General features: G+C 43.0%; 1 protein-coding gene across 1 annotated transcript in view; it reads left to right on the top strand.

Moving 5' to 3' along the window:
• drp2 (dystrophin related protein 2) overlaps positions 1-9,706 on the top strand; it is an 88,495-nt gene extending 78,789 nt beyond the window's left edge. The window contains exons 20-24 of the mRNA XM_067599648.1: positions 1,048-1,194; positions 3,332-3,584; positions 5,404-5,521; positions 5,669-5,755; positions 6,190-9,706. Coding sequence (XP_067455749.1) covers positions 1,048-1,194; positions 3,332-3,584; positions 5,404-5,521; positions 5,669-5,755; positions 6,190-6,209 — 625 coding nt within the window. The 3' untranslated portion in view covers positions 6,210-9,706. The remainder of the gene's footprint in view (positions 1-1,047; positions 1,195-3,331; positions 3,585-5,403; positions 5,522-5,668; positions 5,756-6,189) is intronic.
• The last annotated feature ends 4,736 nt before the right edge of the window (positions 9,707-14,442 follow it).

Here is a 14,442-nt window from a genome sequence, read left to right as displayed (position 1 = left end):
TTTTGTCACAAAAATGTTTGCATATCAGTACATACGGTATTTGCGTCAGTGCTTGTGCGTGATTCATTGCCTGAAAGTGCGTATGTATGCATGAGCGTCTCCGTCTGTACATTTCACTTCTACCCCTTATGTGTAGTGGTGTTGTTATCTGCTCTTGTGCCGTTGTATCTTGTTCTTACTCTGCAAACCCGTCCTTCTGTCTGTCAGTGCCTCTCTGTTTTTCCTGCTGCATGGCTCTCTATGTGCTGCTGTGCTATCTGTGCCTCCAGCTGGTGTTTGGCTGGCATCATACCGTTATCTGTCCTCCACCATACTGCCTGCCTGTGCAGCCTTTACACTCCACCTCTATGCATTGTTCTGAGTTCACTGTAGCTGGTCATTACTGGTTAATTGAGGAAAAGTATTAAATTGGGACACAAAAAAGTGACATATCTTACAGTTGCAGAGGTCTGTTTGAACTAGTCCTTTAAATATGCCTGTAATGTATAATTTGGTATTACAGTGCAAAGCTTATAACTCGTTGTTAACTTTGGCTCAATCAAGCAGTTTGCTTTTGTAGCTTGCAACATTATTCAAACATATAAATTGACAAACAGCTGTCTGTCCATTAAAATAAATGCCAAACATTCACAGATCCATTTATTGTTTTGCAGCCGTAGGCCTAGACTCATACATTAAGTACTTACACAAGTTTTCTGCTCCATTGTCAATAAAGTGTTCATTTTTTGGACAATATATTGTGTTGTAGCAAAGGATCCACCTTTCATTTTTAATAACTGTGAGTGGGTTTTTAATGGTTCGGTCAGAAACTTATATTCCAGAATACTTTTATTTGGACTGTGAGCCGGGCACAGTGCAATGCATTTGCCACAGTGTCCCGTCCCATTCTGTCCTGTCTCGCTACAATATATTTCCTTGTCCTGCTTGGTTCTGCCTGGCCTTGCTTTGGTTTGTCTGCTTCCCCCGTGCTATCCTTGGCTCTGCTTTGTGCTGCTGGTGGCTGTGTGCTGGTGGCTCAGTGTGTTGTCTCCTGTGTGGGGGACTCAGGGATGAAGATCAGTACCTCCTGCGTCACTCCAGCCCAGCCCTGGACCATGACTCACCCTGCGGACAGCACATGCTACTGGCCCACCTGGAGCACCAGGACAAGGAGCAGCTCCAGTGCACCCTGGCCCGCCTGGAGAATGAGAACAGGTCTGTAGCAAGGGGAAAAAACTCAATAAAAACAAGAAAAGGACCCCAAAATTTGTGTTTTAGGGTGTATTCAGACATGGCTCATTGAGTCTGGAGATTTGTTCCTTCTTCATTTGTTCGGATTGGGGGTGTCACTGTATGTTTGTTTTCCTCTTCTTCTTCTTCTTCTTCTTCTTCTTCTTTTTCCTCTGCTCACCACAGCAGATCATCCATTTCCATCTCTTCCTGTCCTCTGCATCTTCCCCTGTCACGCCAACCACCTGCATGTCTTCCCTCACCCTATCGATAAACCTCCTCTTTGGCCTTCCTCTTTTCCTCTTGCCTGGCAGTTCTATCTTCAGCATCCTTCTCCCAGTATAACCAGCATCCCTCCTCTGGGCACGTCCAAACCATCTCAATCTCACCTCCATTGCTTTGTCTCCAAACCGTCCAACCTGAGCTGTCCCTCATTCCTAATCCTGTCCATCCTCATCACTCCCAACGAAAATCTTAGCATCTTCAACTCTGCCACCTCCAGCTCCACCTCCTGTCTTTTCATCTGGTGCAACCACCTCCAAACTATGTAACAAAGCTAGTTTCATTACCCTCTTGTAAGCCTTCCCTTTCACTCTTGTTGGTTCCCTTCTGTCGCAAATCACTCCTGACGCTCTTCTCCATCCACTCCACCCTGTCTGTACTCTTCTTCACCTCTCCTCCGCACTCTCCATTACTTTGAACAGTTGACTCCAAGTATTTAAACTCATCGACCTTTGTTTTAACACACATTAAATCCCACTGAACAAGATCGATTGCATATATGGAAAAAGAGTACACTGAGCCACATCGTAAAATGTACTATATTAGTAAGCGTTGAGAACTGGGGATGAATTAGATTTGGTTATAAATTTGAATGATGTTTACATTAGGGTTTGGGGTAAGGCATGTAGCAGAGATGCAAATGTTTGGTTTGGGGAGTCATTTTCATCAGTAAACCTCCCTAGAAGCATAATAACACAAATATAAGTGTGTTTATCTGGAGGCATAACACTCTTTTTGGTAAGTCTGTTGCCATTTGCAGACCTCCTGCAGAGAGTAAACACATTCACACTCTAAATCCTGTTGAACAGGCATAAGAAAACAAGACTCCTCAGTGTGGTAGTTTGTCAGCATCCTGCACAAGGGACAAGAAGAGGCCAGAATGGATTAATGACTCACTGGTGTGATACAAGTGTAAGACATATCTGTAACACATAGATATCAATGCTTGATTTGGATTTAGTGCATCCTAGTAGCTTAAAGGTTCAAACATTTTCCATAAATGAAGCAAATTCATTTCTCCTGTCCACTTAATTGGTTACCAGAGGCACCCTTTATGTGAGTGATTCATATGAATAATTTTCTCTTGTCCTCTCTTGGGTTGTGACCTTTCCAGACACACAGTGACACACACATTTTTGTCCTTCAGGTGTCTGAAACGTTGACCCAGTTCAGTTTTTCAACAAAAATATGCCTCCTGTTATAACACTGCAGTCACTGTAGTCCTTGTTGATGACAAGTGGCTGCTGTAGTTTAATTTATATTCTCTCCTGTTATCCTCTCATGCAGCTCATACCTTAACAATAAATCAATACCAGTATCAAACAGTTTTAATTAATTATTGCACTGGTTATTTGGCCATGATGACAATGTGATAGGTACTGTTTTTCTTTGTTCCAAACAGATGGATGCTACCAATTTAGCACATAGACCAGCGTATTCTGAACCATGATATTCCAGCAGCTACTTCAATTAAAACACTTTTAGTAACGCTTCACAGCTCACAGTCAGTTAATGGCCTTAGCGTCACACACGTAAGAGATGGGAGACACGGATTCATTGCGGCTAATAATCAAAATAGAGATGATTGCTCTGCATGTAGTAAGACGTCAACAATACATTAGCCCCACGCTGCACTGTTTTTATGTGTTGGTGTTTATGCATGTAGAGTATGTATTTATTCTAAATATGTAACTCAACATTTCAGATCACTATATGTATAGTAGGCACATTTTGTTCAGACGAGTGGTGGATAAATGTCTCCAGTTTTGTTTTGTATGCTGCACCAACATGTGGGACTGATTGTCTCCCCTCCATCTGTCCTCTGTTGCGGGTCCTGCAGGGTGCTGCAGGGGGAGTACAGGCGGCTCAAGTGGAAGCACGAGGAGGCGGCGTCAGTTCCTATGCTGACTGAGGCTGGAGAAGGAGGGCCGGGTTCACCCACAGCAGAAGGTCAGCAGGATGAGGAGCTCCTGGCCGAGGCACGGGTCCTCCGGCAACACAAGACGCGCTTGGAGACCCGTATGCAGATCCTGGAGGACCACAACAAACAGCTGGAGTCGCAGCTGCGCAGGCTCAGGGAGCTACTGCTACAGGTAGACTACTCTAGAGACTGCTGACTACTTTGTATGAAGAGAGGCATGGTGGTAACAGGGAAGGAGTGTCACAGAGAGAGTTGAGCAGTGGTGTAAGAACTGTAGTGCAGTTTTGAGGCGCTTTACTTGAGTATCTCGACTTTTTGTACATTATACTTCTACTGGACTACATTTCAGATGAAATAATGTTTACTCCACTGCATTTGTTTAACAGCTGTAGTTACTAGTTACTTGGCTGATTTCAATTTAACATGCAAAATATATGATCACCCTCTAAATTTTGATTATTTGTTGTAGATTAATATACTCAACATCACATTGTTTTTATGTAGGCATTTTAAATCTTCCATACAAAAAAGACACTATTTATAATACTACAATATATGATTGTAGTATATTTTGCTGGTAGTACTGTTTTTGTTTTTTTTAATATAGGACTTTTTTGACACTCATGTACTACTACTTTTATTTTCATATGCCATCTGAGTACTTCTTCCACCAAAGAAGTTGAATGATTAGAAACACTGAAGGTCACATGAATCCCAGCAGTCACAAACATGCCCATCAACAGCATCCTGTCTGTTAGGGGGCTCTGGGTAAATGTATCAGCTATGTTTCTAACATGTAACTGCAGCTGCAGTTTTAACAAAGGACACAGGCAGACACATTCAAGTTCAATGTACTCCAACATTTGTATGCGTCACAGTGCATACATCAGATATCACAGTGCTTCACATATATTCTTAAAGTGCAAAGAGGTGTAGAAGGTAGTAGAAGTAGAAGGTTGCAGAAAAACAACTGCCCTGAAAATGTCACATCTGAATTTTGAAGATATGATATTGTATGATAGAAATAACAGTGGTGTGGGTGCAAAAAAGCATAGAATAGAAAGAGTTAAGAAAGAGGATAAGCATTAAGACGAGCCTTAAGACACTCTAGAGTGTAATATAAAAGGATTTACTGCAGTCTAAAGGAAAGGTGTGAGAAAGAGATGGAAAGGAGAGCGAGAGCTGGTACACAGTTACTCAGTAACTATAATATGAAAGTATAAATTGTTAGCAGCAGGAGCATGGATGCAAATTTGCGCATGCAGGTCAATGAGTGAAGAAGTGGCATATAAGGAGACAACAGGAGAAAGACGGCGAGAATAGGAACAGGATGCATATTCTTCAGGTTAAAGACTTTAAGGAAATTGAGAATGAAGAAAAGAGAGTGTGGCAGAGGAGGGATGATTTCAGAGAAAGAGGACACGCCTGGGTGAAAAAAACTTTTCAAATTCATACAATCCTTTCCTTCCTGCACCAATATTGCAGTTTCATCTCCTCAAAAAATAAAATCCGCCTTAGTAGTCTGAATGTCTGAATCCCTCCCATTCTTTGCAGACACCCCAGTTTTGGTGCAACTACTGAACCTACTCACCTCTTGAGTATTGCTTCACTGTTGCTAAACCACTCCAGAGATGGTGGGTTGTGTACATGTGGTATTTCTGATTGTGATTTGAGACCCTCCTCCACCACTAACAGTGTGTTTTATGATGTGCTGCTTTGTGCGGTGCAGTTCACTCCTTTTTTTATCTGTCTATCAAAGCACAAATAACAGTTACCCGGAGGTTTTGTTAAACAGCTGTTGGGTAAAACTGCCTTTTAAAAAATAAATAAATAAATCTTCCCAGAGATGCCGGTTGACGACTGATGGCTGAGTGCCATTAACCATCACATTCATTTCTATCTGAAAGACTAAATAACATGACTCTGTAGTCTGTAACATGATGAATATGAGCAATTATTTGGATTGAATCATAATCAGTCTTTCCTAACAGCCCAAAGATGATTCGGAAGCCAATGGATCAGAACCGTCAACCCTGTCTTCTCCTGTGTCTGGAGGGGGTCACCATGGGGAGCCGGCCAGCAGAGAGACCACTGACACTGAAGCAGCAGGTCAGCGACGCGCAACGAAACTCAGATTTAGGGCTGACACATGCACGCAAGTTGAATTTGAAACCATGCATCCTCCCTTCCCACCCCTATCCATTCATAGAAGTGTAACATCTTGTGTGTATTTGTGTGTGTGTGTGTGTGTGTCAGGAGATGATATGGAGCACGAGCAGGACACGGTGCTGCAGCTCCAGGAGGTCATCGAGCAGCTGAGAAACGTCTTCCCCTCAGAACCGGGTGAGTTTGTCTCGGCCGTGTGGGTCTCAGCAGCTGTGGCACCCACGCTTCAGAGACAGACTCTTTGCTCCTCCATCACCCGCGGGAGAGTAAGAGATGGAGAGGAGTGCAAATATGTACTGCTGCGGGTCGATAGTCGGGGGAAGGGACAGGGAGATTAAATGGCAGCGAGGAGGAGTAAAGATAAAGAGAGACGGAGACAGTAGCAGAGCTGGAAAGAGAGTGTCAGTGTCACACACTTTGCAAACTGTCCCGTCGCATTTAAAATGGAATTTGCCGGGCAGTCCAAAGCTTGTAACTTGAACAAAGAAAGGGATTATCATAATTATAGCCTTCTTAGCTATAACCAAGAACATTTTCTCAGTCTTCTGCGTGTGTTCTTCAAATTGTAAAAGCTTCACTCCACAATTGCTTCTTCTCTTTCCTAATTTCAGGCACCACCTCACACATCTAACCCCAAGTGGGCCCGGAGGAGCAGCATGAAAGCCTGAAAGGACGCCTGATGGCAGAGGGAGGAGCTCCATATGGCTGGGGTCAGGCCACAATACAACCAGGCCCTGTGACCACTGCAGCAGCTATGATACCCAGAGCTAACCCTCCACTGGAACTCTGTGCACTAAAAGCCTTTTTCATGCAAACTGCTAGAGGCTCACGCTGATGTCCGTTTGGCCAGGCTGTGCTTGATAACTTCAGTGGCGCAGCCTGACACCATGTTAACGAGCCAAAGGAAACTAACGTTAGCAGCAGGTCAGGGAGAGACTGAAGTGAAGGAAAACGCCCCAGCCAAGACACTGTGCTTACCAGTATCTGTGTAGTCGTCCGGAGGTGTGAAGCTTTATATCAGTCCACAGCACAAATTGGACCTTCCGTGAAAGGAACTTTAAAAAATGCAAAAAGGAAAAGGAAGGATATCCCCTTGTTTTGTCAGAATGCCTGTATCTTCAGTGTTTTTGTTTTTTCTCCTTCAATGTGTTACCATGGTTATTTTTGTTTTTTGAAGGGAGGTGGTGCGTTAAAACTCGCTTGTGTAAACTAGATCAGGGCTGGGCTGACTGCATTTCATGTGGCTGCGTGGTGTAGATTGTCAGGGAGTTGACAGCACCCACAACAAGCTTATTTACTTTGTGAGAGTGACACATCATCAGTTAAATCCATGATTTATTTAAGACAGCCAAAGTGCCCGCTAGCACAGCGCCTCTGTATGCATACACTGTGTTCCTCTAATCCTCTCAAACTGCTTGTCGCTCTCATTGCTCGCTTCTCCTAAGTGAGCCCTTAACGCTCATACACAACCACTTGCACTAACTATACATGCACGCACACACTTGCTGCTACATATGTGCACATCCACACTCGCTATTTACAATGCACCCCTCCCTCATTATGCACAAATACATAAATGCTTCCCTGCATGATCAATAACATGTACTGTGCTGCATCACTAAAGATACAGACTACATACACACCCATGAAAATGGAGATCCATTTCATCTCTTTGGCTCGCGGGATTCAGACTAGCTCTCAGTTTTGAGCCAATTTGTTTTGTGACTGAAATTGGTTTTGCTGAGGAAACGTCTGCCGATAAATATCAGCAAGCAGGCGTCCGCTCTGGGATCTTGGTGTTCTCCTGCTGTGTGCAGAAAAAGGGAAGGAAGAAGCTCCAGGCGATACTGCTGCCAGGCTGAAGCTTTCTCTCTTTCTGCTAGGCCAATTTCAAACACTATGGGGGGGAACAAGGCACACCACTATAACATGATCCTACACTGATTTCATCCTTAATAATCCCTCCTCTCCATGTAGATTTGAGAAGAACAGTAGCTAGTCTGCTGGAAAACACTGTTGCCTCATTTTCCCTTGCTAATGTCTACTTAATTGCTTTGATATTCACAAAAAGACGAGTGGTTGGGATGACTTTGCCCTCATCTTTTGAGGGTCATAGGGTGCACATTCTGTTCTAAACAGCACAGTAAATTAATGCCTTACGATCTAAATCCGTAGTTAGTGTTTCTGAATACACACAACAGACTTTTAATTGTGTTTTGAAATTCAGGGAAGGAGGTTGCATCAGGCGAGTGTGTTTATGTGCCAGCATCTGTCAGTCCCTGGACAGGCTGGTGGTTAATTTGGAGGACAGAGTAACAGGAAGAATGGAAAAGTGTGGATCACAGTACGTGAGCATCCATGCATTGAAACCAGTTAAGTAAGGCTTTCATGAGTGAACCCGTGATGCTGGGGATGCTCGAAGGGACGAAAGATCTGAGAGACAAGAGAGAAAAAGGTGGAAAAAAAAACTATTCCATTTGTTGCTTGAGGGCTGGCGGGAGAGATCCACTTTGATGTGCCTGCCACAGCAAAATCTCCAGAAGCGGACAAGAGGTTGGCTGAAACAAGTAAGCAGTGGCTCTGTGTGTTTCTCAGCAATCATACCGCCTCATTCTCACAGAAAACACAGAGATCTACACAGAAAGGAATTCATCTTAAACCTTAAAGTGACACTCTGACCTCATCATACATGAGTTTGAAACCCATGTGCTGCATTCATAATGGGCTCCCCCTCCAGGCACACAGCGCTCATATTTGATATCATCCTCCTCAGCACTCGCTGCCAGTTAGTTTTGATACTGTTGCTAGGGAACTATCCCCAAGGACGCAGTTCCACAGGTTTGTGAGTTGGAAAGGTGATGTGCCGTTCATAATACAAATGCTAATAGCCTTAAGGGAAGCAAGAGAAGAGCGCCTTGTTTCCCAAACACAACTCTCCTCTTCCTCACTCCACCTCCATTGAAGCCTGCCACAGTTTAGCTGCTGAAGAGTCATTATCATCTGTTGAATCCATCTCTGCAACAGCATCGCTTAAGAATTTGTTTTGTTAACGCTCTCACAAGTCAGAACAAAGAGCAGCAGCTCGGCACGTAGGAAAAAAAAAAGAAAAAAAAAGCCATGAGAAGCAATGTTTATTCATAGACACTTATTTATTGGTATTTACGCATCTCATTACACATTGATGATCACCCAGCGCCTTCACACTACTTCTGTATGTTGGTCCTTTGTGTGTACACAAAATGATGTAACAGTGACAGTTGGTGAAAAAAGAAGAGGAGGCATTCCCCGCAGGACTGCATGTCAACATTCATTATGTTTATTTTTAGACAATATAGAGATTAAATGAGAGGAGGCAGAATAAAATATTAAATACATTAGGTTGTCATATGACAGATAGTTATATTACCATACAGTTTGTCCCCACATTTTACTCTGCTGCTGTTTGACACCATTGTCTAAATTGCCTTTGATGGTCATCCAGCTGCAGGAGAGTCATTCAGCAAGTTTCATCTCTGCCTGGCTGTGATCATGTGAGGTCTGATCCATGTACAAACCCTAACACATACCATGCTCCCTGTGGCGTGACTGAAGCTGTGTGACTGAAGAAAAAGGCTCTCCATAGAGACAAGAGTAACCCCAGAGGACACTGCTACAGGGCTGTTACTGCATGTAGTTGGCCAGCAGGCTAACAACTATCATTACTCTCCTGCCTTTGCATCAAACCCTCTGTGTTTGCTATCATGTATCTATGCTTGTAACAAGGGCACATGCACTTGTCTCCTCGCACATGACAGGGCAATGAATCACCTAGCCTCAACCAAGGTGTTGATAACACTGTCCTACCTTAACACATATATTCACACACTCATACCTTACTGGTAAACTGAGTTTCTTTTTTTTTTTAAATCACCATTAATATACCTCATTAATCATTCAAATGTTTTTTGTTTAATTGGTTTGAATTCATGTTTTTGTCCACGTACAGCACTCAAACACTTCTTCTTGCTGTCTTTTCTCTGGAGTTTTTAATCTGTATAAAAAAGTTTTCTGAAGAAAGGCTTTTTACTGTAATAACAAGTGGGTTACTGGCTGCTTTCTACTCTTTGTGTACAGAAATAAAAAAAAAAAATCTTTGTATTTGGCAAACTCCTAGTCTGCCTGTGTGTTTTTTTGTGCCTGCAGTTATCCTTTTGAGAATTGAATAATAAAACTTATCTCAGAATGGTGCCCAGTACAGGCTGTTTATATTAATTTTTCTCCTTGTGCTTATATTTGGATTTGGATATGGCAGAATCAATATTTCCTGTTAAGACTTGAGCTGTTTATCACTCGTCTCTCCTCCTGTTTCACGTTCTTCATCCATATTGCTTTTCTTTCATCCTATTCAGTTTCAGGTCTATCCGTCTCTATGCCCTCAGCTTCCCCTGCAGCCTTTGGCTCTGCACAAGACAATTCCAACCTATTGGTCAATTTTGATTGAGTGCCACCATTTCCTGTCTTATCACTGGTGGCTTTGTTCCCTTGGCCTGTTTTGCTTAAGCCCGGTGCGGCACTTGATTGGCATTTGACCTTCTTTCTGCCCTTATCACAGGCTGATCTCTTGCTCACTACATTATCTTTGCCTGTGCTGGTGGGCGCAAGATCGCTGTCTTTATCTGTTCCTCGATTATCTGGTGCACCCTGCCTGTCCTCCTGAACTACAGCACTCTCTCTATTTTCATTATCTAACCCTCCTTCACTTGTTCTCCCACACTCTGGGTCTATTTTACTCTGTTCTGCTTTCACATCTGGATTTTTCTCTGTTTCTGTGTCATCCGCCCCCTCTTTCTCAGCAGGGGCAGACTTCTCTGAGCTTTCCTTCTCCTCTGTCTTACTTCTTTCAGTCTTCTTATCTGCTTCAGTTTTTGCTTCAGTGGCTTTCTGTGCAAATTTGAGGTTCTTCTTTCTTCCTTTTTCTGCTGCAGTCTTGGCCTTGCTTCCACCAGGCCCCCACTTCTCCTGTGTTGTATCCCTGTAAGTCTTGCTCTGGCGGGCATGCATGATGCGGATGTTCTCACCCAGCTTTTTCAATTCCTGGCGGACGAAGGGTTTGAATGTTGGGTCCAGTTTCTCCACTGTGGCAAAGTCCCTCCGAGCTTCATCCTCGTTGCACAAAGCAGCGTGCGCTCGCGACCGCTGGTACACCGCTTTAAAGTTACCTATGGAGTGCAAGAAAAGAGAGGGGGGAAAGTAAAAATAACTAAAATATTAACATTTAAAAACCACAGGAGGCAACAGGAGAAGAAGCAGGATGTCAGGAAGGTCAGGAGGTCAGCAAGAATATAACTGAGGGAGGAAAACTGAAAGGTAAAATAAACTACAAGAGGGAGGAAGAAATAACTGCGCTGAGCGCCAGTGGTGAAGTAGAAGGCGAAAGTTGGAGAGAAGTAAATGAAGGAAAAGTAAAAGCATAAGAACAACCCTTTCACATCAGCCTCAACTATAAATAATTCAGTCATAGCAGAAAACAAAAAGAAAACAATGAATTCATTTTTGACTGTGATGTCCATGTGCGAGTGCCAGGGGAACGAAAGAGAGACTCAGCAATGCGGTTGTGAATGTTTGGTTTCTTCTTTCACTGGTAAACAGAGAGATCAGGGATTGTTGCAGTGTCAAAGCAGGCATTTGCTGAGGGCCAAGCATTTGTACTGGCAACAGATCTTGATATTTTTGAGCTCAAAAATGAAGATGCATGAGGAAAAAAAAAAAACTATTATATATTATATTATGTACTCATGTTACAATTTCTATATCAAAATACTCACCTGCCACAAACCCAATATACTGTATATTACCTTTATGCTTCTTTAGCAGCTTGTTGTTGAGCTCCACCACTTGCTGGTATTGCTTCAGTTCCAACATGCACTGGCTGAGGTTAAGTATCAGTGGTAGGCGCACTTTCTCCAGAGACTCCCAGTCCTCACCCTGTTGATCTACCTGCCGAGTACACAGACAGGACAAGATGATGGTGACGGTGGAAGGGAAAGGTGGGGGTGGCAGGGGGGGACAGTGGTGATAAATGGCAGAATAAATGTGGAAAAGATGAAACAAAAATGAATGAGAGATGAAGATGTAGGGGTTGAAGATTGGGTGTTGAACATGATGGAGAGGGGAGATAAAGCGTAGAGGAATGTAAGAAGAGAAGGAGAAGAAATGAAGATGGAAGAGGGCAGGTTGACGAGAAGAGCGAGGAGACAGCGAGGTGTGGCAGAAGTGAAGAATCTTAAGAAAGAGAAGAGGAGTACAGGCGAGCGCTGTCAGAGTGATATCTCGGTGGATAGCCGTTATTTTTAGCATTCTTTCTCTGTTCTTCACTTCACCAGCATACCTACAATACCACAGCTGCTCTTCAGTGAAAAAGCAACAATGACAGATGATTATAGTTTATGAGCCAGAGTAAGCCACAATCCTTTTGTGAGAGTGCTTTCAGGCTCAAACATTCATCACGCAGAGTGGATTGAACTGTTGCTTGTTAATAGGGAGAGCATCAATACTGACGTTCATCTGGACAGTTGTCATCATAACAATCACAATTATTTTATATTTCATTTCACCCTCTCAAAAGAGAGACTACAATTTTATACTAACCTTACTCTGGAGGAGGTCCACATACGCGATGGCTTCCTTGAACTTTACAGAAGCCTCTTCAAAGTGGTTTTCTTTGATGAGGAAGTTTCCTTCGTTCTGCAGTAGCATGACTAGTCGTAGCATCTGCTGCCAGTCCTTCTCCTCTGTTTTATCAGAAGAGTTTGGATTGATCTCACAAGAACTCTCTTCCTTGTTGTCATCTGTCCCCTCAATAGGCGTAACCTTAACCATGCCTTCTTCACTTCCTCCAAGTACGTCTGTGGATGGAGATTCATCTTTAGTTGCTGCGGTCAGACTCTCATTGTCTTCTTTTTCTACTTTGTCCTCCACGTTCTTCTCCTCCACCTCTGCCTCCTCATCATCATCACCACCAAATCCTTCCCCCTCTTCCTCTTCATTTTTATTCTCCTTTGTCTCCAGCATGTTCCAGTAGTGCTCCTTCTCCTCCCAGTACTTCTCCTTCATGCGTTCAGACAGGGCCTTCAGCTCCCGATGGACAAGAGACGCCAGAGTGACATCCAGGTGGGCCACCATGTTGAAATCTCTCCTGGCTTCCTTTTCATTCCACACGGCGGAGTGGGCCTTGGCTCTCTTGTAGTAGCCCTTCACGCAGTCTGAGAAACAGAAAAATGAGGAAAATAGTGTGATTAAAAGCAGTTATTAATGTCTAACCTAGAGATATTCAAGAATACACCTACACCGTCTGTTGAAGACATGGTGGTGATTTGTCTGCGTTAAGAACAGTGTGTATGGTGTGCACTGTCAGTATGTGTATTTCTCATCACAACTGAGTTTGTAGAACAAAAGATTAGAACAAAAAAATGCACTTTATTCTTTTACATGCACAAATATAGACATGAACACTGTAACGCCTCTGTGTCAGCCGAGTAGGCTCATGTGCTTGGTTAGATACCCGCTAATGGCTCCACATTTCTGTTCCTCTGCATTTAATTTCCCTCTATGCTAAATCTTCATTCAGCCAACATTTAAACAGATTTCTTTGTGGCCTCTGGCAAAAGCAGAGACACTGCAGTGAGCCGCCACTGGGTGCCTTTTTAGAGGACAACTGGGTTGAAGAGAGGAAGCAGAGAGCTAGAGTTGCTCACTTGTACTGATACAGACAACAAGATATTGATGAGGAACAACAAAAGGGGAGAAGAATGTAAGTAAAGTGGAGGAGAAAATGAGACAAAAGTGTGAGAGGAGAGGACTAAAGGTACAGCTAGAAAAGGGAAATTAAAAGAGAAAGTGTGGGATGGATCTTTTCTCATAATTCCTTTAAGAGGGCGGCAGCTTTGTGACAACAGCTTTGAATGGGCCAGTGGAGCTCAGAAATCTCTGCCCACTGTTTCTACGACACTATTTCACTCTTATGCTCACTCATGGGCAAAGTGTATACCCTTCTTCCTCCTGCCACACAGAAGTAAAGCACACACATCATCGAGAGCACACACTTTTGCTACTGTACACACTCCCTCTTCGTGTCACACACACATAGACAAATATAAACCTGGGAATCCAGGCTGAGGGACAGAGAGAAAAATAAATACTGCCTCGGTGGATCTTGTCTCTGGGTGTAAGGCATAATTCATAAGGCTCTGAAGTGGAGACCGTGCCAGCATTTGAGCTCCTCTAGGATTATATGAGTAGCCATGGGTATGACAGCACAATTCCCAGTCCAGCTCCAAATATAAAACCCTCAGTAATGTCAACCTCAGCCCTCCTACACATTCTCACTGAATACACAGCTGCAACATGCAACAGCCACTGCAATAAAGCAGCTTTTTATAACATTTGTGCCATAATCTTATTCATCACTGTCTGAGACGCTTTTTTATGTACTTGTTTACAAGGTAATGCTCAACATTTTGGAAAATCTGCTTTGCTTTCATTCTGAGAGATAAGAAATTGAGAGCTTGATTAGTCAATAAATCAACTTGTTGATTGCAAACTATTTCATTTTGAGTCATTTTTAAGAAAAAATGCCAAAATTCTCTTGATCCAGTTTCTTAAATGAATTTTTTCTGGTTTCTTTAGTATTCTATGATATTAAACTGGATATCTTTAAATTGTGGATTATTTGTCAGGACAAAAGACATTTTAGGTTGCATCATGGGCTTTGGGAAACAGTGATCGACATTTTTCACCATTTTCTGATCTATTATAAACCAAACAACTAATTGATTAATCAAGAAAATAATCAATAATGAAAATAATCATTAGTTGCAGCCCTAGAA

Source organism: Thunnus thynnus, chromosome 9, assembly GCF_963924715.1.
Source record: "Thunnus thynnus chromosome 9, fThuThy2.1, whole genome shotgun sequence".
NCBI lineage: Eukaryota > Metazoa > Chordata > Actinopteri > Scombriformes > Scombridae > Thunnus > Thunnus thynnus.
The sequence above is the reverse complement of the archived record's forward strand: the minus strand, read 5'-3'. Positions and strand labels throughout refer to the sequence as shown.